This window comes from Aotus nancymaae, unplaced genomic scaffold, assembly GCF_030222135.1.
Source record: "Aotus nancymaae isolate 86718 unplaced genomic scaffold, 86718_ANA_hifiasm-v0.15.2.pri h1tg000498c, whole genome shotgun sequence".
NCBI lineage: Eukaryota > Metazoa > Chordata > Mammalia > Primates > Aotidae > Aotus > Aotus nancymaae.
The window spans coordinates 1-23,385 of NW_026988913.1; the positions used below are offsets into that span (position 1 = coordinate 1).

General features: G+C 50.9%; 1 protein-coding gene across 5 annotated transcripts in view; it reads right to left on the reverse strand.

Annotated features, from left to right (window-relative positions):
• Positions 1-50: 50 nt before the first annotated feature.
• LOC135273231 (breakpoint cluster region protein-like) overlaps positions 51-23,385 on the reverse strand; it is an 85,020-nt gene continuing 61,685 nt past the window's right edge. For 2 of the 5 annotated variants that reach the window (XM_064372120.1, XM_064372122.1), the window contains one exon: positions 51-3,403. In XM_064372120.1, coding sequence (XP_064228190.1) covers positions 3,218-3,403 — 186 coding nt within the window. In that variant the 3' untranslated portion in view covers positions 51-3,217. The remainder of the gene's footprint in view (positions 3,404-23,385) is intronic. The other 3 variants (XM_064372123.1, XM_064372121.1, XM_064372119.1) reach the window with 3 other exon arrangements.

Below are 23,385 nucleotides of genomic sequence, written 5' to 3' on the forward strand. Positions count from 1 at the left end.
AAAACCGTTGTCAGCTGGCTGCCAGGCTCACACAAGGGCGGGAGCTGGAACTGAGTTTCAGGACAGGGCAGAGAGCAAGGAGGCCCCTTCTAATCCTCCTCCCGGTCCCCCTAATCTGAGGGAGCCCAGTGATGATCAGGGTGCAGAATCCTGACTGAGAGGGACAGGCTGCTCCGGGCTGGGAGTGTGCAGCCAGCACAGCTGCTGGAGAAAGGACACTCTTCTGCTCTGGGTAAGGGCAGGTTTTCATGCAACAGGCTGGACATTGCCCTGCAGCCCAGCCCAGCGAGCACCCCAAAAACCTGGTCCTCACGGCACAGAGAGGGCGAGGGGATGACGTCTGTGCAGGATCCTGGGGCTGAAGGTTGTCGCAATAGGCCAGCCTATGTGAATCCTTCCCACAGCACCTTGGGCAAGGGGTGCCTGGCCTCTGTCCAACCTCTGCCTACACTATGAATGAGTATTCACACAGAAGACCCGTGCCACAGGAGTCCACTGAGACCCTGAACTGCCAAAGAGTTGCCTGAGGGTTTCCTGATGGCCGCACGGCCCAGAAGACTCAATATCAGCATCTGGGACCAAATGCGGGGTGGGTGGGGATGTGCAGGAGGAGAGAGATGAGCAGGCTGATGCCCATGCCCCACCAGCTGGTTAGGATCAGGGTGCCTCTGGCCTCAAGATCACCATGCTCTCAACCAGGTGCGGTGGCTCACGCCTGTAATCCCAACACTTTGGGAGGCTGAGGTGGGTGGATCACCTGAGGTTGGGAGTTTGAGACCAGCCTGACCAGCAGAGAGAAACCCCATCTCTACCTAGCCAGGTATGGTGGTGCATGCCTGTAATCCCAGCTACTCAGTAGGCTGAGGCAGGAGAATCACTTGAATCCAGGAGGCAGAGGTTGCAGTGAGCCGAAATCACGCCATTGCACTCCAACCTGGGCAACGAGAGCAAAACTCTGTCTCAAAAAAAAAAAAAGAGAAAAAAAAAGAAAAAAGAAAAAAAGAGCACCATTCTCCCTGGGGGAAGTGGGGTGTCCTAGGAAGCAACAGCCATGTCTTCAAACTAAAGATCAAAAATGAAAGATGACATGTGCATGGCTTGTTGCATGGCTGGCAGGGAAACCAGGAAGTCAAGGCTATGCTTGTCTCCACAGCAGTGAAGGGCACCCGTCCTGGGGTCCCAACCACTGGGAGGAGCACCCGAAGGTTTCTGGAAAGGAGCTACACACAGTTCTCCTCCAATCCAATTCCTTCCTCTTCAGACCGGCTCTGGGCCAGGGGGTGTGCTTGGGACTGGAAACTCTGACCTGGCAGGCACAGACAAGCAACCTCCTGCAGGACGTACACTGTGAAAAATGCCTACAACTGCTGTTAAGTGCAGAAGCAGGGAGCAGGAGCCAGGGGACCAGGATGCATCGTGGCTTCACAGAAGAGGAGCCCCGCACGGAAAGGTGAGGATTATACTCCAAGTCAGAGCCGAGTGTGAGTGAGAGGCCCCACCACTAGACAGGAACCAGGGGCACCAAGTGGGCAGATCAGCTTCCTTTCAGGGCCAGGAGGTGCACCAAGGACTGGCTGGGTGAAGACAGCCCTCAAGGATGATGGAAAGAAATAGCCTTTCTCAAGTTCAGCACTTAGTCTACCTGAACTTGGTCCTTCTCTGTACCAAACCATGCTCACGAAGCAGCAAGAGAGGGGATGCACCAAGAAAGACAAGACAGCTGAGGGAGGGAAAGTGTGTCCACTGAAGAATCAGGAAGGCTTCAAACCCCGGAGCTGTGCGGCCCAAGCAAGTTACTTCACCTCTTTGAACCTCGGCCTCCTGGTCGGTAAAAAGCTGACACTTGACGTGGGGTAGGAAGAGTTGCCTAAGTCAGCAGCCTGTGTGTGCTGCATGGAGCAGGTACATGTTACCCACTGGCTTCCTCTCCCATCCTCTCGGTGCAGAACGAGAAGGCTGCCCAGCACCAAGGCCTTCAGAAATCACAAAAGCATATACATAAGCTGCAGTCCCGGGCCTGCAGCTAATGCATCAGCCCCAGAGAAAAGCAGCTCAGTGAGAAGATACACTTCTGGAGCATCCTTACAGAAATGGGGTAAAGCCCACTCCTCTCTTGCTCTTTTTATTTTATTATTATTTTTTCTTTTCATTCTTTTTATTAATATTATTATTTTTTAAAGATGGGGTCTTGTTTTGTTGCCCAGACTGGAGTGCAGTGAGAAGATCACAGCTCACTGCAGTCTCAAACTCCTGGACTCAAGCAACCTTCCCACCTCAGCTTCCTGAGTAGCTTGGATTACAGGTGTGAGCCACTGTGCCAGGCTATGCTGTTATCGGGGTGGAAACCATCTAGAAATAAGCTAAGCAGAACGGGAAAGGTATCTGTCATCAGGGACCAAAAAGACAAAAAGAAGCAACTGCCCTGGGCAGCGATTTTCTCAGCCCAAGAGGTCAAGTGGCCGGACACGCAGCAACGGCAAGGGGTGTGCATCTGGGCCCAGAGCACGGCTGAAGCAGCCCCCGAGCTGTGGGACCAGCGAGAGGAGTCAGGCCTCCATGCAGGGCCGAGCTGGCCCAGCACCACCCAGCCTGCGGCCACCCCAGGCTATGTTCTCATGGTGGGTGGGGGCAGGTCCACTGCTTTCTCAGTGGGCACGGCAGAGCATCTCCTGAATGTGCCACTATTCTCTAGCCACGCGACCTTGGGGAATCCACCACAGGACTTCAGTTCCACATTTGTAAAGTGAAAGTGACAGCAAGGCCAAGAATTATTAACGAGGGTCAAGTGAAAACTCACAGGAAAGGCTCTGGTCACATGGATGGAGCCATCCTCAGCACACACTTTGGTAAAAGGGAGCAAGAGAACTTCATGAAGCAAAGGGACCCGAGCCCGGACACCACCCAGCTCAGCAGCATTGCCGGGGCCACCATACAGGTCTTGCTTGTTTCATGCAGGTGGTCTCTGGTGCTGACGTTCTCAGCCTCAAGACCACGTGCTGCCTCCTCCTCCACCAAAGCATCCCCCGATCTCCCGGCTCAACACGCCTGGCAAGCTGTCTGTGTACCACATGTAGAGATGAGGAAGGAGTTTTTCAAGACCCATTCGGCTTCTAAACCATTGGCTGCTCCACCACCTACCTGCTAGGTACCCCTGAGCACGGGGCTGCGCTTCAGGGAGCCACACCTGGCCCACCTGCCACACATGCGCCGTGGGGACTCACCGCTTTAGTGGACTCCAGGGCTCCCGAGACCAGCGCATCTCGGCTGTCCCTGCCCTTGCTGCTAAGGTGGGGCGATGAGGAGGGTGAGCCATCGATGTAGGGCAGCCCGTCTTGGTGCCGGCGCTGCTCCTCTGCCCGGTCTGCAGCGCAGCCATACCCAGGTGGTGTTCCGAACGAGCCATCTGCGTGTGCAAAGAAGCATCCTGTGTTAGAGACAGAGAAGGGAGCATCCATACCCAACCTGTCCCAGCACGTACCCAGCTGACACTATCTCTGTCCCCAACAAGCATCTCACAAGGACCTCGGGTATGCTGATGTCACCTTCACGACGGACTGATCAAAGATCACAAGGGTGGGGGGGATGAACGTGGGCTCACTCCTCAGACAATACAAGGGACTTTCTGAGACATGTCTGCCCCTTGGTGGGGGTTGTGACATAAGAACTATGTATTTGATCTTTGCATACCCCACTCCCTACTTTCCTGGCACACAGTTCCTAAAAACCTTGGAATCTCCAAAGTAATAAATGTCTTTATGTATGCTAATGAATGACAGGTGGCTGGGGCTCCTGGACGGCCTCAGGAAGGGGGCTGGTTGCCAGAAGAACCAACCACATGATTAGAGAGTTGGCACCCCCAACTCTCTGGGGAAGACCCACAGCTGAAGGTTGATCACCAGTGGCCGGTGATATAGTTAATCATGCCTACACAATGAAGGCTGTCCAAAAGGACAGGGTTGGGAGAGCTTCTGGGGTTGAAAACATGGCAGTGCCAGGGGAGGGCAGGAAGCTCTGCGCCCCTTCCCACAGACCTTGCTCTATGTACCTCTTCTGTCTGGCTGTTCCCGAGTTGTGTCTTTTTATTAAAAAACGGTCATATAGTAAGTTATTTTCGAGTTCTGTAAGCCATTCCAGCAAAGGATCAAACGCAAAAAGGGGGCTGCTAGAATCTCCAATTTACTCCAGACAACCTAGACTTGCTACTGACACGCGAAGTTAGGGGCAGTCTTCCAGAGCTGAGCCCTTAACTGTGGGATCCGACGCTAACTCCAGGTAGACAGGGTCAGAACTGAGTTGAAATTGTAGGACACCCACCTGGTGTCTGCAGAGAACTGCTTGGTGTCGGAAAAAGTCCCCGCATTTGGTCACATAAGTGTTCTGTGTTGAGCTTGTGTACAGAGAAAACAGTTTGTTCTCTCCCATACAGGCGGGTTGGGTTGCTACAGAAAGGGGGACCCCTGGCCTGGCACAGTGGCTCATGCCTGTAATCCCAGCACTTTGGGAGGCCGAGGCGGGTGGATCACTTGAGGTCAGGAGTTCAAGACCAGCCTGACCAACATGGTGAAACCCCATCTCTACTAAAAATACAAAAAATTAGCCGGGCGTGGTGGCAGGTGCTTGTAGTAATCCCAGCTACTTGGGAGACTGAGGCAGGAGAATCGCTTGAACCCGGGAGGTGGAGTTGCAATGAACCGAGATTGCTCCACTGCACTCCACCCTAGGTGACAGAGCACGACTCTTTCTCAAAAAAAAAAAAAAAAAAAGTAAAGAAAAGAAAGAAAGAAAGACAGAAAAAGAAAAAAGAAAAGGGGACCCAAAATGCTACCGTCTTGCTGCCAGGAACAGTCTTTGGGCATCTGCCTGTGGGGTCTGACAGGGTGAGGAGCACATGCTGGCTGGGGTGCAACTCCTGGCCACCATGAGCGGCGAGTCCTATCATGCTCTTCCCATCCCAACCAGGAAACTGGGGCTACAGGCTCTCCTACCCCCCACTCCAGCCCACCTTCTGGCTGAGGCATAGCCCACCTCCCAGATGGTCTGTCAAAATCCCAGACCACCCTTACCCCAATGTGAGTACCCCTAGGAGGACAGAATGGCTTATCCTACAAGAGGCTCCCGGCCTGTTGGAACTAACTAGTTACACAGAGTAACTGGACAATCACTCCCTTCCTCCCAGGCTGAATGACAAAGCCCAATACACATTTCCAAGGCCTTAGCCATCTGGAGCTCCCTGATGGCCTGTTCTAAGTCTGAATTTTCTAAGCCAGTGGACTCCTCACGACCAATGTCAACCCGCAAGGACGTTGCCCGATCCGTGACACGTGAGGGTCCCTTCTCCACTCCTTCCAAGGGGGGCCTTTGAGGCCCATGGGACTTCTGAGACCTCACCCTGATGGGGTGATGTCACTCTCAACATGAGTCACCTGTAAGCAGCCCTGCCCAAAGGTTACCAGCAGAGGTGACCTTGGTGTTCATTCACGAGTTTACAACTGACAACAAACACACCCAGGCCAGGTGGGCACAGGGCGGCACTCAGGCATTCAGAGCGGCTGACCCAGCAATCCTGAACTGGGGACTGTTGTTGGTCCTTCCCACTTGGGTGGTGGGGGCGGGGTTGGGGAGAGCCATGTGTCTGGAGTGATCTGCCACTGGCTGTGGGTGCAGGCGGCCGAAGGCCCGGCTCCCCTGTGTGCCTCTGCCTCTCCCTCTCCCAGGTTCTCCACTTCCTGTCCCACAGGACTCAGCGCCCTCTAACAGGTGTCCCCAGCCCTAGCTCCACATTGGCAACACCTTGGGGGGCTCTGAAAACAATTTCACCGGGATCCACACTGACCTGCCGAGTCCGAAGCTGTAGGGGCTTCCTGGGGGAATCTAGCTGGCAGTCAGGGCTGAGACCTGCTGAGCGACCCCAACCCAGTGTCCGGCACTATACCAGCTGCTGACCTGCAGCACTGTCCCAGGTGACTGCACACAGCTACTGGCTGCAAAGGCAAGGCCAGGTTCTGCCTCTGTGCATGTCCAAAGGAGAATTCCAGGAAGAGGGTAGTTTTGGGTTGAGCATAGCAGTCAAAGCAGGAAGACTCCAAGAGCCTGGAGCACCCACCGAGTCCTTCAACAAGCTGTATGGAGGAGTATGGTCTCCTTAATCCACGGGACATCGAGTGGGCTCCAGGTATCAAGATCACTATGTTGATTGTCAATGCTCAGTTTCTTTGGCCTTTGGGTGGGGGAAGTGAGCTGTGGTGTAATCCCTCAGAAGCAAGGCTCTGACCCTCCCCATTGCCACCTCTCTGTATTAGTCCAGGTCACTGAAGCCATCCACGCCTTGCCTTTCTTGACTTCATTAATTAATTTAACAGAGACATTGATTCACTATGGTGCCTAGGCTGGTCTCCAACTCCTGGGCTCAAGCAATCCCCCTGCCTCAGCTTCCTTCTTTTAAAATCAGGCATGTGAACTAGACAATCGATAAAGACCCTCTAGCTCTAAAATGCTACTGTCACTATTAGATGAAGGTCCTGCCATCCCCCTGGCCTCCTTCAACAACTTCCTCACCCTAGTCCCCCACTCTATGGCCCCTCCAGACTTGGCTTTTTTTTTTTTTTTTACGTTGGTTCTCATGAAATCTGACAGACTTGGCTTTTACATTAGCTCAGAATTGTCAGCATCTACTAAATGTTCTAGCAGGGGTGTCCAAGTGTCCAAGGGAGACAATACACTCATTAGTTCTCAATTTGTTTTACATTGGGCCAGTAAAGCCCCTTCCTGATTCCCCTTTTCTGCTTATCACTAGAGAAAGAAACTAAAACCACTGCTTCAGACTGAGAAAGCCTCAAACAAAACAAACAAAAACAAAATAAGGCGGGTTAGACAAGCTTTTAACCCAGGGTTTTGCTGTTTATCTAAAGATGATCTTAGGACATCAACACATTCCTCTTCACCTAGTGCAGCACCTTTTATCTGAGCTCTTTCCACGCCCGTGACTACACTGACTCCCATGCAAGGTCAAGTCAACCCAGCAAGAACTTCAGGGTCAGACTCGGGGACCCAGGGCTCGCTCCAGACGAACTGTACGACTCCACATCTGCGAAGCCACAGGCTGGCTTAGCAACGTCCACGCCAAAACCTGGTGCAAGAATCAAGTGCCCAGTGAGGGTTTACCTGCCCACGTCCAGTGAGACCAGGTCTCACGGCCAGACTCTGCTGGGGAATTAGGACGCTCCAGACAGCTAAAACCCCAGTCATTTCCCCATCTGCAGAGATCTCAAATCAACGTCTGGGTGGCTGCTGCTTTTAAATCTGGATTCCAGATGGCCTGCTCATCCCTGCCGCATTTCATATGAGGGCTTCAGTCCCTGTTTCAGCCAACCCAGAGCCCTACAATCCAGACTTGCTGCCCCTCATTCTGCTGACTCTTCCAGTCTGCTCCAAGGCAAATGATGGGGTGGGAGGACAGTCCCTCAATTTCCTCATCCCCCCATTCTAACCACCACATAGGAACCTGCTTTTTCACAAAGCAGTTCTTCACACCTGAGATCCCCGAAGTACACAAAGCACCACCACCCACCTGTTATTTTATTTTCAGACATGGTCTCGCTGTCACCCAGGCTGAAGTGCAGTGCTGTGATCATATCTTCTCATTGCAGCCTCAAAACTCCTGGGCTCAAGGGATCTTTCCAAGTAGCTGGGACTACAGGCACATGCCTCTATGTCCAGCTAATTTTTAAAACTTTCTGCAGAGACTGGGCCTTGCTATGTTGCCCAAGTTGGTCTCAAACTCCGGAGCACCACCAGGTCCAGCTAATAAAAAAAATCTTTTTTGAGACAAAGTCTTGTTATATTCCCCAGGCTGATCTTAAACTCTGGCCTCAAGCAATCCTCCTGTCTCAGCCTCCCAAAGTGCTAGGATTATAGGCTTGAGCCACCATGCCCAGCCAAGGCCCTTTCCTCTTGAGGATAAAGTACATTATTTGGCATTTTATAAGCCACCATCTCCCAAGAGCCAGAACCCATTGGGAGGCCTGGCTCCCTGGCCCCATACCAGGAATACCCAGTGGAAAAACCTCTCTGGGCCTCCTCACCCTTGGCAGGACTGAGGAATTGGTGGTCTCATCAGCCCCATCCTTCCTGCAAAGCTCTATCCAAAGCAGAACCCAAACACTAGAAGGTAGAAGGTGGGGGCTTGGAATCTGGCTGCTGCTCACCTGAACCAGGAACCAGACTAGGAGTGCGGTTGGGGAGAGGAAGGCCAGTGCTGGCCCAGAGCACTGCAAACAGCCCAGGGTTGGTGTGGAAGAGGAGGGCCTAGTGAAATCTGAAACCCTCTCCTCTCCAGGCAGTTTGCTTAGCAACCCACCCCGGAACTCCGCAAATCTACTCTTTCATGAAAGACAAAAGAGCAGCCAAAAAATAAAAATAATATAGCGAGAAGAATAATGCCTGGGTAGGTCCCAGTCAGCCCAGGCCCAAGTAGGTGCTGAGGTCATATCTGCTCGACTACATTGGTTCAAAAAAAAAACTTTCAAAAAAATAAACAGAATTACCATATGATCCAGCAATTCTACTCCTAGTTATATACCCAAAAGAACTGATTTTTTTTTTTTGGAGACGGAGTCTCGCTCTGTTGCCAGGCCTCCCCGATTCAAGCAATTCTCCTGCCTCAGCCTCTAAGTAGCTGGGACCACAGGTGTGCACCACCACAACCAGCTAATTTTTGTATTTTCAGTAGAGATGGGGTTTCACCACGTTGGCCAGAATAACCTCAATCTTTTGAAATCGTGATCCACCCACCTCGGCCTCCCAAAGTGCTGGGATTACAAGCATGAGCCACCGTGCCTGGCTTTTTTTTTTTTTTTTTAGATGGAGTCTCACTCTGTCGCCGGGACACTGCTGGTGTGCAGTGCCAGGATCTCCCTCACTGCAACCTCCGCCTCCCGGGTTCAAGTGATTCTCCTGACTCGGCCTCCCGAGTAGCTGTGATAACAAGCGTGCGCCACCATCCCCAGCTAACTTTCGTATTTTAAGTATAGACAGGGATTTACCATGTTGCCCAGGGTGGTCTTGAACTCCTGACCTCAAGTGATCTACCAGCCTTAGCCTCCCAAAGTGCTGGGATTACAGGCATGAGCCACTGTGCCCGGCCTCCAAAAGAATTGAAAGCAGGGAAGAGATATTTGCAAACTCATGTTCATCACAACACGTGAAGGAAGTGGTAGAAAGAACCCAATGTCCATTGACAGACGAATGGATAAGCACAATGTAACGTATATATGCAATGGAGTATCATTCAGCCTTCGAACGGAAGGACATTTTGACACATGCAATCTCATGGATAAACCTTGACATTCTGCTTAGTGGAATAAGCCAGACACAGAAGGACAAATATCGTTATGATTCCACTCATATGAGGTACCTAGAGCAGTCCGATTCATAGAGGCAGAAGGCAGAACGGTGGGCTCCCAGGAAACGCATACAGAACTGAGCTCGGAACACCAGCCACGTGATGCCTGGGTGCAGCCAAGCAGGGGAGGCTCTCCCAGACCAGACATGCCCAGAGAGGCCCCAGATCCTCCTTCAGTGGCATGGCTGCCACCAGAGGTTGGGATTCCAGGAGCCCAGCCCCTGCCCCACCCTTTGCCAATGTACCCAAGAGTGAGATTGGAGCAAGTCCTCAGCGGATCAGAGGTCATGCTCTGGACCCTCCCTACCCAGAACACTGGGAGCAGCTAGCTATAAAGGGGCCTCCGATCAACATGTACGGGAGTCAGGAGAACAAAGGGGCCCTGCGAGGAATTGGGTGGAGGAGGCAGGAACTCCACAGCGATCATCAGCAGAGTGGTCTCCATCCTTGTTTACACTGGCAGCCAGAGACTAGGCAGTATTTATTTACAAAGGTAAACGCAAATCAAACATCCGTGGCTCGGCCAGCTGTGGTGGAAAGGTTTTCACAAAGGCAGGCATCGAGCCCCCACCCTGTCATGGCTGCAGCTGCCCTCCTCTGGGCCTCTCATCTTTTCCCAGGTCCCAAGCAAGCCACAGCAGCATGGTGTGGGGACTTCTACGAACAGCAGCTCACGTCCTTTGGAGGCACTGTCAGGCAGGCACTGTCTTCCTGGAGAGGTTTAGAAAAGGTTCGGGTCTCACTGAAGGGTGCAGAGTCCACAGTCAGAGCTGCCTCTGCACCCCACGCTCATCCACAGCCTGACACCTTCTTCCTACTGCCATGCACCCACCAAGAGCAGACTCCACCCTCGAGAAGGGCCATGGATCTTGGGGGCTCCGACACTGGCTCTTGCAGCAGAACCTCAGGTAAGGTCAGGGAATACCTGCAGTGCTTCAGGGAATTAAGTTCCTCTAACAGCAAAAAAGACCCAAATCTTTAAAGTAGCAGGCAAAAAATAACCTGCCACCCTTTACGAGGCACTTCCTCTAGGTCACACATGGTGCTGAAAACCCACGTTATCATCTCCTGGAATATGCAACTGAGTGGGCATGAACTTTTAGATTGCTATTTTTTAGACAGGAAAAACCGAGCCTCAGGCAGAGCTTGACTGTGCCCAGGTGCACCTATGTGACCTGCCTACTGGGTCAACTTTCAAACACATTCCAAAGAGAAGGCATTTCTAAGATGCGGCACCGATAACCTTACCACCTAGCAACTCCCTTCCTAGGTGTATAATCAAAAGAACTGAAAACTGGTGTTCAAACAAAAACTTGTACCAGAATGTTCACAGAAGCATTCTGTGAACACTGTTAAAGGACCCTCCCCAGTCTGTCCCCATTTTCCATAGGCTGGAAAATGTCAGTCGGGAAGGGCCTGAGCCTGCCCCGCTCCCTGACGCCTTGGCTCCCCAGGCAACCCTAGACACCGAGAACGAGAAACAGGTATTTCCATCTCTGAGCTTTCTTGGAGGAGAAAGTCCAACCCGTACACCCAGCCCTGATGGCTCTGCCTGCTTCTTCTTGTACGTGGCAAGCCATAAAAATTCCTCTGGGAGAGGTGCCCTCCCTGTACCAAGAGAGAAAATAGCCCTTATCACCTGAGACTGGGAATTAGGGGCTGCAGTGGACCTGAATGAATATACTTAACAAAGTCACCCTTATCTCCCACCAGGTTTCCCCTCATGTATCTTCCAGTGACTCCCCAGAGTTTACTGCCCGTAGCCAGTTCCCCCTTGTCCTGCCACTTCTTAAACTTACTGTTATCTAAAAAGGATCTTGCTTTGGCCACTTCTCTGGACTTGACTCTGGAGAAGAATCCCATGTCCCTGTAAAACTAATGACATCTGTGTTTTTCTCTTGTTAATGTGCCTGGTGTCACTTTGGTTTCTAGATCCAGCCAGAGCCCACTAAGAGCTAAAGGGGACTGGAAGCAATCTCTGAGAAAGGAGATACTGCTGGGAAAGAAGATACAGGCTGGCAGTGAGAGGAGAGGGAGGTAGGGGGTAATTCTGTGGGGAGCCTCGGGCTGCAGGCCCAGGACCTGGGCTCGATTTAGGAGGTGTCTGGGTCTGGAACAAGAGGGGAGCCTAGGGCCCACAGGGGGACAGGTGACATTCTAGCAGCACATCTGAGTGTGGCACAGGAGGTGTGGCAGGGCTGGGGTCTTCTGCAATGGTCACTCCAGGTGGGCCTGGTGTTGGTTGAAAAACACAGGCAGGGGGCACTGACACAAAGTGATTATGGGTCTGGCTAAGAGGACAAAGACAAGAGGAGGAAGAGTAGAGGGGACGCTGAGCTTTCTAGTCCCCGAGGTGCAGATGTGGCAGCAGGGAACTGGTCAGAAGACTCCCTGGGAAGACAGTGGGAGGGGGCAAGGTAGGGAAGGTGGAGCAGTGCCCTTCAAAAGAGGATGGCACGGGAACAGTGCCCTGGCATGGGAGTAGTATGGGGAGCGAGGTCTGAGAGTGATTGATGGGGGTCCCTCCACGTCAGCAAAGGTGCTCAGCCAGGAGGTGGGCTGTGGCCGCTGCACACTTGCAGGTCCTCCTCTCCCACTCACTGCTCCTCCAAAGAGGAAACACAGAGGGTTAAGAAGGGGAAAAAAATGGCAGGAAGAGGGGCTTCCCCCTGCTGGCAGTCACCACCCTGAGCCTGGGGCCAGGGCCCAGCTACGGGCAGACACCCAACAAGCCTGGGAGGGCAAGAGAACCACCTTATTCCCCAACCTGGTCTTGGGCTACCCTTCCTGAAGGATGCCTGGAGCAGGAGAGGAGAGGAGAGGAGACGCACATTCACCACATTCACAGCAGCACCATCCACAATGGCCAAGAGGTGGCAGCAACCCCCGTGTCCATTCACGCGTGAGTGGAAGACCAAAACGTGCTATATACATGTAAAGGAGTATCACTCAGACTCAAAAAGGAAGGAAACTCTGAGACATGCTGACTTGGATAAGCCTTGAGAACATTATGCTAAGTGAAATCAGCCAGACACAAAGAGTCAAATACTGTATGCTTCCATGTATATAAGGTTCCTAGAGTAGTCAAATTCAGAGACAGAAAGTAGAATGGGGGCTGTCAGGTGCTGGAGAGGGAGTTAGTGTTTAGTGGAGTTTCAGTTTGGAGAAGATGAAAAAGTTCTCAAGACGGACAGTGGTGAGCCCTGTATGACAATGTGGATGTACTTAATACCACCGAACTGAACACTTAAAAATGCCTAACATAGTCAATTTTATGTTATGTATATTTATACACACACACACACACACACACACACACACACACACACACACACACAGGATCAGCCAGGTTTTCAAATTTAAAACAAAAGAAAAGAAGTACAGCGTTAGGGGCTAAATTGTGTTCCCTGCCAAATTCATATGCTGAAGTCCTAACCCCTAAACTTATTTGAAAATAGGGTCTTTACCAAGTTAAAACAAGGTCATTAGGTTAGGTCCTAACCCAATATGACTGTGTCCTTTAAAAAAGGGGTGGCCAGGCGTGGTGGCTCATGCCTGTAATCCCAGCACTTTGCGAGAGAGGAGAATCACTTCAGGCAGGGAGTTCGAGACTAGCCTGGACAACATGAGACCCTGTCTCTACAAAAAAAAAAAAAATACAAAAATTAGCCAGGTGTGGTGGTCATGCCTGTAGTTCTCAGCTACTTGGGAGGCTGAGGCAGGAGGATTGATCACTGAGCCCAGGAGGCTGAGGCTATAGTGAGCTATGATTGAGCCACTGCACTCCAGCCTGGAACTGGAGCCAGAGGGAGATCCTGTCTCTTAAAAAAAAAAAATGGGGGTGGGTGGGGTGGGACGGCGGAATTTGGAGAGAGATTGGCATATTGGGAGAATGTCATGTGAACTTGAAGACTGTTACCTATAAGGATCCAACCCAGCCAACATCTCAATCTCATACTTCTAGGCTTCAGAACTGTGAGATGATACATTTCTATGATTTGAGCTACAGAGTTCGTGGTTCTTTATTACGCAGCCATAGCACACTATTACGTGAATGAAATCACTGTGGAGCTCAGACACCAGCTTTGAGGAGCTGTCCACATGCCACGTTCTAGACTCAGAGTGGCAGAGGGGAAGAGCAGACACCAAGGCGCACAAGGTCAGAGTAGGAGGCAGCCCAGGGCCTCGCCCCCTTCAGCCACGCAGCATATCTGTGCTCTCTTGGGCACTTGCTCAGAAGCTAAATTGTTACAGATTGACCCCAGACTCTCCTGCTAGACAACAAACCAGAGCCACCTGAGTATCTTGTGCTTGTACAAGTCAGAAATTATAGAAATCCAGTCACATTCTGAATGTCCTACACAACACTGCCAGCCAACCAGCCCTTCCTGAGCGCAGCCCCTGCACCTTCGGACTCTCCTTCCTACACAGGGCCTCAGGGGCTTTGCTTTCCTCCCCTCATCCAAGCTGAAAGGTGGGCAGTGGGGGGGACTTCCATGCAGGTAAGGAAATTGAGGTACTAAAGCAACAAGCTGGGCAGGACCAGAAAAGTCCAATGCTGGAGACAGATTGACAAGGTGTATATGAACCCTTCTGGGCCCTCAAATGATTCTACAACCTGAGTTCTTTCTATTGAGGGAAAGGAGACGGCCCAGGGAACAGTTTGAGACCTCCCCAAGCCACATACACACACAAGAAGCAACTGTGTTCCCACCAGCCCTGGAGGGGTCTAGCCCTAGGTCAGTCCTGAGGACTGGTCTGCAATTCCCACCCTTGTCCTAATACTAGGTCACCCTGATCTATAGTGCTCCTGGGAGACTTACGGAGTTGTGGATGCGCATATGCCCAGGATGCCAGCCTGGGTCAGGGCCAGGGGGATAACACCAGCAATGGCAACAGGTATGGGTCAGAAGTGCTGCCTCGAATCCCCACGCCTCTGCAAGGGAGCTCTCACTACCTCATTTTACAGATGAAGGTTGAAGGTTTGGATGTAGAACCAACATACCCTGAATTCCACAGCTAAGAAGGGCGATCCCCAACTTCAGGTATCCTGGTGGACTGAACTAGGGGTGAGCTGGGGCAGGGGATTGACATTTTGTATTCTGCACCAGAATTTAAGATGTTCCAGGTGTGGGCAAATGTCAAAAGGCTGAGGAACAGACCGGGAGGTGGCACAGTCTCTAAGTCTAAACCCAAATGGATTTTCCCCTGGAAAATCTGTGCATGCGGTTTATGTGGCCAGGAACTCTCTCATTCTTAAACTAAGTATTTGGAAAATGAAATCGAGCTCCCTCTGTTCCCAGTTTCCCCCACCCTACCTCCAAGGCCTTCTTCAATCATCCCCCTAAAAAAGCAAGACAGAAAACAAAGCAGGATGACTGGGATAACCAGAGGGCCCGGAAGGACTACAGGTGAAACTCTTCACTTCGTCTCTCAATGTTCCCACCAATGAAATGGGGATAATGACACTCTCCACCCACGCTCCCTACGAGGTGCCAAGCAGGCCCCATCAGAGGGAGGAAACAGCACGAAGAAGCTTTTAACAAGCATCACTTAACATAATTACAGGAAGCCTCATCTAGTCCCGCGCTCCCACCAGCAACATTTCACAGCACGCTCTTTTGCTCCTTTCCAGTAAACCATATGACCTCCTCTTGCCTGGCTTCTGGGGGATGCCATGTGAGGCTGAGGGCTCCACTTCAGGAAATAAGGCAGAGCCCATGTGTCTGCTCAGACCACTGCAGGTCCACGGGTGACCCTGGCACGACAATCTGGTCCATCTCGTCCACTGCAGAGGCCAGCCAGGGCTCTGGATGCCGGCCTTCATGCTGCCCATCTCAGCAGCCCAAAGTGAACCCACTGCAAAGGCCACTGCCCTGTCTTCCACATTTCTCTTCTCCAGCAAAAATCAGGCCACAGCAGAGCTTTCCTCACTCCCCTGAGGCTGCAAACTCTGCAGGCCACAGAAAACAGCTGAGGAACGAGCCAGAAAACCAGCCGGGGAGGAGCTCTCTGTCCAGATGGAAGAGGAGACAGAGGACCCGGCTCTTGACCTGAAACTGTCATTGGGAATTACCACCCATGGCGACAATCCCAGCTGTCGCTGCGGGTATGACAACCTGGTGCAGATCCCACCGGTTACTCCCAATCCAGGCTCGGGAACCAGGCCCAGCTCCTAACCTGCTTCCCCGGAGGGTGTGGGAGGAGGCGAGATTCACATGCCCGGCCTGCCCCCGTGGGCATAGCTGTTAGACACCGGCTCAGGGAGCCAACTCAGCCACCTGCCAGCCCAGCCAAATGAGCAGGTCCTGATGAGGAATGTGATACGCTGCATTCTGAAACCTCCTTCTGAAAAAAGTAAGTTCTGCAGAGATTCAGCTCACAAACGGGCAGCATGGACACATCACCATGCCACCGCAAACACGCCAGGAAAAGGCCTTCCAGAACTCCACGATCCTGGGAGAGCTGTGGAACTAGAAAGGCTCTCAGAGGTATCTGACACCGGCTCTGAGCCTGGCACTTCTCCTGGAAAATCCTCAGGTGGTACAATAACAGCTTGGCTCAATCAGGTCACCCTGCCCAACACTCTTGCCTCCACGGCTACCCCATGCCAGGGCTGATTCGGATACTATTCAAGACACAGAATCTGCTCAGACTTCCCAGACAGGCCAGTAGAGAACGAGGCTATTTCCTGCTCCTAGCTTAACAGACAGACCCCAGCTGGCTGCCTAAGGTCGCTGTCCAAGCCTCTTTACCTCCAGGGCAGGCATCACCAGCCCCCCTGCAAAGGAGAGCAGTAGACACTCAGTCACATCCCACATCAGGCCAGCATCAGACACATAGCAGGCATCTAACAGGTGTCAGCCCCTTCTCGGTTCTCATGAGGGGAACCCAGACCCGCTAACAAGCTGGACTCTGCCCGTGTGGCTCCTCCCTGGATTAAGTGCTTTGTAACTTGGCTAGTCTGTGTGCATTGCCCTGTTCTTGCCTGAATACCACCTGAGCTATGCTTTCCTCTTGGTTGGCAAGTGGGGACTGTACCAGGAAAGCCTGGGATGTTCAGAAGTTTGGGCTGGTCTATTAGGGCGACTAGATCCACACCAGTCTCTCTCACCTGTCAAGCCTCTTCCAAAGAGGCCTCATGAGTCAACAACACAGCAGCAGGGCAGACAAACATCCCATGGTGCCCAATGCTGCTCAGCCACAGAGTGCAGCAGGGTGGAGATGAGGGTGCAGGCAGGGAGAAGGCAGCCATGAGATGCTGAGTCACCTGGGACCAGATGCCATGGGTTTGAGGAACCTATGTTAAGAAAGCAGCAGCTCTTCTCCATGGAACAGAAACTACCTGGAGGCCACCTGGCTGGCTGGTGTGAGGGAGGTGGCATCCAGAAGACCTCAGAGGTGGGTTAACAAACCAGGCCTCCAGCCACCAGTCCCACCAGCCCCAGCAGAGTCAGCTGCCACCCGCAAGGTCCAGCAGCTTTGGGGATGTGGGGGTGGCACTCTGGGATGCCCCTTACACCACATAGAATGAATCTTTGCATCCCCCCAAAATTCCTATGTTGAAATCTAACCCCTAATGTGATGGTATTTAGGGGTAGGGCCTTGGAGAGGTAATTAGGTCAGGAGGATGGAACCCTTGTAAATGGGATTAGTACCCTTTTCAAACCCCAGAGACAGCCCCATCCTTTCCACACCAGGTGAGAACACAGCAAGAAGAGGGCTATGAACCAGAAGGCAGGCCCTTGGCAGACACTGGACTCCTGCCTCCAGCACTGTGAGGAGTAAATGTTTGTTGTTTAAACTACCCAGTTTACGGTATTTTTGTTATAGCAGCCTGAAGTGACTAAGACACCCCTCCGTGAAAAAAATGTGACATGCACACCCTTATATTCCAAGTTCCCATGACTCACATGGGACATAAACATGTCCCTTCCTCTCTCTGCAGTCCCCATGTTACACTGTGGAACACATGGGCCTGGACATCTATGTCCTTCCCACCCAGTGGCCCAGTGGAAATACACATCTTTCCTTTAATCAGGGAGGCATTTAGCCGCTTCCTCCTAACATTCTGTCCCAGAGGGCAGGGCAATAGCACAGCTGCTTTCAGGGAATTCAGAACCTGGAGAAGGCCGGGTGCTGTGGATCACACCTGTAATCCCAGCTCTCTGGGAGGCCAAGGCAGGCACATCATTTGAGGTCAGGAGCTGGAGACCAGCCTGGACAACATGCTAAAACTCAGTCTCTACTAAAAACACAAAAATTAGCCGAGTGTGGAGGCGGACACTGGTAATCCTAGCTACCTGGGAGGCTGAGGCAGGAGAATTGCTTGAACCCAGGAGGTGAAGGTTGCAGTGAGCAAAGATCATGCCACTACACTCCAGCCTGGGTGACAGAGCGAGACACTGTCTCAAAAAAAACCAACAACAACAAAAAAAAACACAGAACCTGGAGAAGACCCAAGAGGTAAAATAAATGAGAACTGGGTCATAGTCTCCAGTCCACTCTGGTTTCTCAAGAGTATGAGGGACCGTGTGCAGCCACAGTCGGGGGAGGAGCCTGACCTCGACTGACTGACTCCTCTGAGCATGGTAGGGCTCTGTTCACACAACCCATGCCCCTCCACTCCCCAACTTTCCTACAGGCTCCCGGTGGCTCTGGGTGTCTGGGGCCCAAAGCCTGTCCAGCACGTGGGCTCGGCCCTGGTCCCATGGCTCCGGCTCACACACACACCCCCACATCAGGGCCCACGACTGGGGAGTCTGAAGCTCATCGCTTCGCACAGCCCCTCGTGCTCACTGAGACCTCATCAGCCCAGGTGCCCTGGGTGCTCCATTCTGAGCCTCAGCTCATACCTTCCCCATCCAGATGGCCTCCCTGGGTCTTAGCCCTCCCAGCTCTTTACAGCCCACCATTCTGATAGCCCCATCCCTGCTGTCACTTAACCTGGTCACCCTCCTAGGCTGGGGGACATTCTCCCTGGTGCTTTCTCCCACTCACCGTGTATAGGGTCCTCCTTGACACTCCACCTACGCTACAGCCCACATCCAGGCACCAGTCCCCTCAAAACTTCTCATAAGCTCCTTAGGACAGGCTGGAGTCCGGTTCCTCCTCACACCACTGACCACCCAGAACCCAGGGACCATCTGTAGAATACACTTATTCAACACATGGGGCCACCCCAGGGCCCAGATATAAATAAACAGATCAAGCAAACAACTTCATATTCACATAGCCACTGGTTCCTCAGATTTGGGAGCAACAGAGGTCAGGGTGGCCAAACTGGGTGCAGACACGGATCAAACACACAGGGTTGCAGAAAAACACAACTCAAGGCAAGCTCCCCTCCTTCATTAGCTGATAGGACACATAACAGAACTTCTGTTCGCTATCTCCGGAGAGTCCAGCTGCACACGGTCTCTGTAAAAATGCCAGAAGAAAATGCTCGTGCACACGCCATTAATGACCCCCACAGAGGACTTGGCCTGGGGCTCATCACATCTGCGGGTGTACAGGCTGAGCTCATTTCTGAGTCACAAAACCCAAAAGTGATGTTTTTGGTCAGCAACCACCCGGACAGACTCCCACACTCTGGCACTCTGCCCACTGACCTGCCCTTGTCCCTGGCTTAATAGCTGATTCTCCATGGGCCCCCGGCTGGCTCATGAAACAGAGTCCATAAAGAAGCTGCCTATTTATAGACACTTGATTTATAACCAAAGTAGCAATGCAGAAAACAAGAGTTCTCCAGCAAATGGTGCTACGTCAAATGTATATACAAAGGGGGCAAAAATAAATGCTGACACCTATTTCACACTGTATCAAATATAAAGTCCAAGGTTTTCTAACTATGATTTTAAATCTGAAATAGTAAAACAAAGACTTGATTGATTTGACTACATTAAAATTAAAATCTCAAAAATAAAAAATCCTGGGCAGGTGCAGTGGCACACACCTGTAATCCCAGCTCTTTGGAAGCCTGAGGCAGGCAGACCACGAGGTCAAGAGATCAAGACCATCCTGGCCAAGGTGGTGAAACCCTGTCTCTACTAAAAATACAAAAAATTAGCCAGGTGTGGTGGCAAGCGCCTATAATCCCAGTACTCGGGGGGCTTAGGCAGGAGAATCGCTTGAACCTGGGAGGTAGGAGCCAAGATCGTGCCACTGCACTCCAGAGTGAGACTCTGTCTCAAAAAAAAAAAAAAAAATCCTTTTACTTAAAAAAATGTTAAAATGTTTTGCACAGCCAAAAAACCATCATAAGTAGCATTTAAAAACAAAAAACTGGGAAAGTATATTTGCAGTATCTCACAGATAAATGGTTAAGGTCCCTAATATGTGCAGAATGCTTTTTTAAAATTGAGGTGGAGAAGACCAGAAACAGAAAAATGAGCAAAATGAATGAATCACACAATTTACACACACGCGCGCGCGCACACACACACACAAACACACAGAGAAAATGATTAACCTAACTCATAATGAGAGAAATGCAAATTAAGCAGCACTTGTCACTTATCAGATTGGTAAACACACTCTTTTGGGAAGAATATGGGGAAACAGGCACCCTCCTTAGTTGTTGATGGGAATGCACCTTAACTTAAGCGTTATGAAAGGACCCATGCAATATCTAACAAAGCTACACATGTATTTACCTTTTGCTCAGCAACTTCACTTTTAGGAATTTAACCTTAAGATACACCTCCAATAAGACAAATACATATGCACAAGGCGAATTATTCATTGCAGCATTGCTTCCTATTGCAAAATACTGGTCTGCCTTACACACCTATATACACAGGAAAGCATATGCAGTACACTTCAGTGAATACAATCAGGTATTAAACAACAATAAAAAATAAGAAAGACTGCTACAAATAGGTATGGAGAGAAATTTCTGGAGTACATTAAGTGAAAAGATTCAGAGTGCAAAAGAATGTATTCTGCCACCTTTTGCGTAAGAAAGGAGAGGTAAAAAAAATGTATTTGCTCATTTATGCAAAAAGAAACATGAAAAGAATAAACAAAAACTAAACTTCTGCGGTGGGTGGGTACCCAGTAAGAGAGAACGGGGGAAGGGAGGCGCACTTTTCTGAATATATATATCTTTTCATATGGTTCTGACTCATGGAGCCATGTTAGTGTTTCATATGCTGAAAATAAACAAATAAATAAAATTTAAATAAAGATAGGAGAAGCCTAAAATGGAATAGGATAGGAACAAACAGACCTAACTATATTTCAAATGAATAACATAACCCAAGTATTTTTTCAACACAGTAGTATTTTGACCATAAATCCTCAGACTCTCAAGCCAAAGACAAAGCGTATGCAAATATTAAACTTCAATTGAGAAATTTGTTTCTCACAGTGGTACAGGTAATTCTAAAACTATTTTCTGTATATTATAGGGTGGAGAAAATAAGTAAATGTAGGTGGTAGAGGCCAGGTTTTTCAGTGTTGGATAAATGAATTACAATTATAGAATGTGGAAAGGCTGTTATGAACCTTTTAAGTCAATAGAATTGGAAGTATCAGTGTGAACTCATACATTTAAATATATGGAGAAACAGGTGGAGAAACTGACATAGGAGAGAGAGAGAGAGAGAGAGAGAGAGAGAGAGAGAGAGAGAGTGTGTGTGTGTGTGTGTGTGTGTGTGTGTGTGTATCTGTGTGTCTGTCTGTCCCAAAAGCAATGAACACATCTAACTTCTAGGTCTTGATTTTAAGTACTATCCTCCACTAAAAGGAACAAGGTCTCCTTGAAGAAATGGCTGATTCTAGGGCTGAGCTGGAAAGGTACAAAAGTTATTGTGCCAGAAATTAAGGAAGTGCTCCAAGAGTAATAGGAAAATGTCAAAAGGACACAGGAGCCAGCCTGAAGGGGCTCCCAGTGGCCAAATAAGGGATAATCTAGGCATAAAACTAACTGATCCTAATAATTTACAGCCCACTGAATAAGAATCTATGAATTACAATAGGAGAAAAAAACTCTTCCTTGTGGCAGAATGCCAACTAATACATGTAGACGGAATGACAGAATTAGAAAATTGTCGTGTGGCAAAAATCACAGTAATAACTGATTTGGGAAAGAACTATCAACAAGTGCTAAAACCAGGGTGAAAAGTCTGGGGAAAAGAGGATAGACATGTTTACAAAGTTTCAAAGTACCTCTGACAAGACACTTACTTATTAATTACAAGAGGAAGCACAGTATCCTAACAGTGGAGAAATCTAGCCTTCACTACCCTAACCAAAGGAAGTTAACATGCCCCACAACGGCAAAGATGGAAGTCATGTATTTCTATACTTCTGTGATATTCCTGCCTAAAATGCATAACCCAAATCTAATCATTAAGGACATACTACCAAACCCAAATCTGGAGGACACTCTATCAAATAACTGCCTTTTACTCTTTAGAAATGTCAAGGTCATAAAAGACAGAGTAAGAAACTATTCCAAATTTAAAGAAAACGAAAAGCATAACAACTGAACGCAATACATGATCCTGGATTGGATCCTAGACCAGAAAACAAATTTTTTTTCTCTTTTGCTATATCTGACATTAGTGCAAGTGGTGAAATTTAATGAAAGGCAATACATTAGATACTAGCATCATATCAATGTTAATTTCCTGATTTTGCAATTTACTATGGTTATAAAAAAGAATGCCCTTGTTTTTCTGGAAATATGCACTAAAATATTCAAGCAGTAAAGGAGCATTATGTCTACAGTTCATGATCAAACAGCTAAAAAAATACTATGTGTGTATACATGTGTATATACAGGGAAATGATAATCATGACACACCTTGACCCCTCCCCGCCATTGCCAGCAGATGCCTTGTGCACATGCCTTGCCGCACCGAACCGTTAATGTCTCGCGTGCTTTGTGCGCGTGCCTCTCCCTCCAGTATCTATTTCGCGCGCCCCGCCCCGGCCCCTCCAGTTTCCTGCGGTTGCCAGCAGGTGCCTCGTGCGCCGGTCCCCCTTATTTTCCCACGGTTGCCAGCAGGCGCCTTGTGCGCCGGCGCCTCCATTTTCCCACGGTTGCCAGCAGGTGCCTTGTGCCCGTGTCTTGCCATGCCAGTTCGTTAGGGTTCCGGGCCTTTTTTGCTGGCCTCTCATCCAGTACCTATACCTGCGCTGCCCCCCACCCTACCACCGCGCCCCCTGTCCCGCAGTTGCCAGCAGGTGCCTCGTGCCCGTACATCGCCCCCTCCGCCGCCATTGCCAGCGGGCGCCACGCGCGCACACCTTGTCCCCTCCCCGCCATGGCCAGCAGGTGCTTTGTGCCCATACATTGCCCCCTCCGCCGCCATTGCCAGCAGGTGCCTCGCGCGCACACTTTCACCCCTCCCCGCCATTGCCAGCAGGCGTCTTGTGCGCGTACGTTGCCCCCTCCCCCGCCATTGCCAGCAGGTGCCTCGCGCGCACACCTTGACCCCTCCCCGCCGTTGCCAGCAGGTGCCTTGTGCGCATACCTTGCCGCACCTAACGGTTATGTCTCGCGTGCTTTGTGCGCGTGCCTCTCCCTCCAGTACCTATTTCGCGCGCCCCGCCCCGGGCCCTCCATTTTCCCACGGTTGCCAGCAGGCGCCTTGTGCGTCGGCCCCTCCATTTTCCCACGGTTGCCAGCAGGCGCCTGGTGCGCCAGTCCCTCGATTTTCCCACGGTTGCCAGCAGGCGCCTTTTGCGCCGGCCCCTCCATTTTCCCACGGTTGCCAGCAGGCGCCTTGTGCGCCGGCCTCTCCATTTTCCCACGGTTGCCAGCCCGTGCCTCGCGCGCATAGTTTGCACCTCTCCCCCCACCGCATTGTCAGCAGGTGCCTGGCGCGCATACCTTGTCCCGCGAATCCGTGAAGGTCGCCCTTCTGGCGCGGATCTCTCACTTGCGCCCGTTTTTGCACGCGCCCCCACTCGCGCACGTTAGAAGGATGCGTTGCCCGGCAACAGGAGAAACCGCTCGCTTAGTCTTTAGCCGC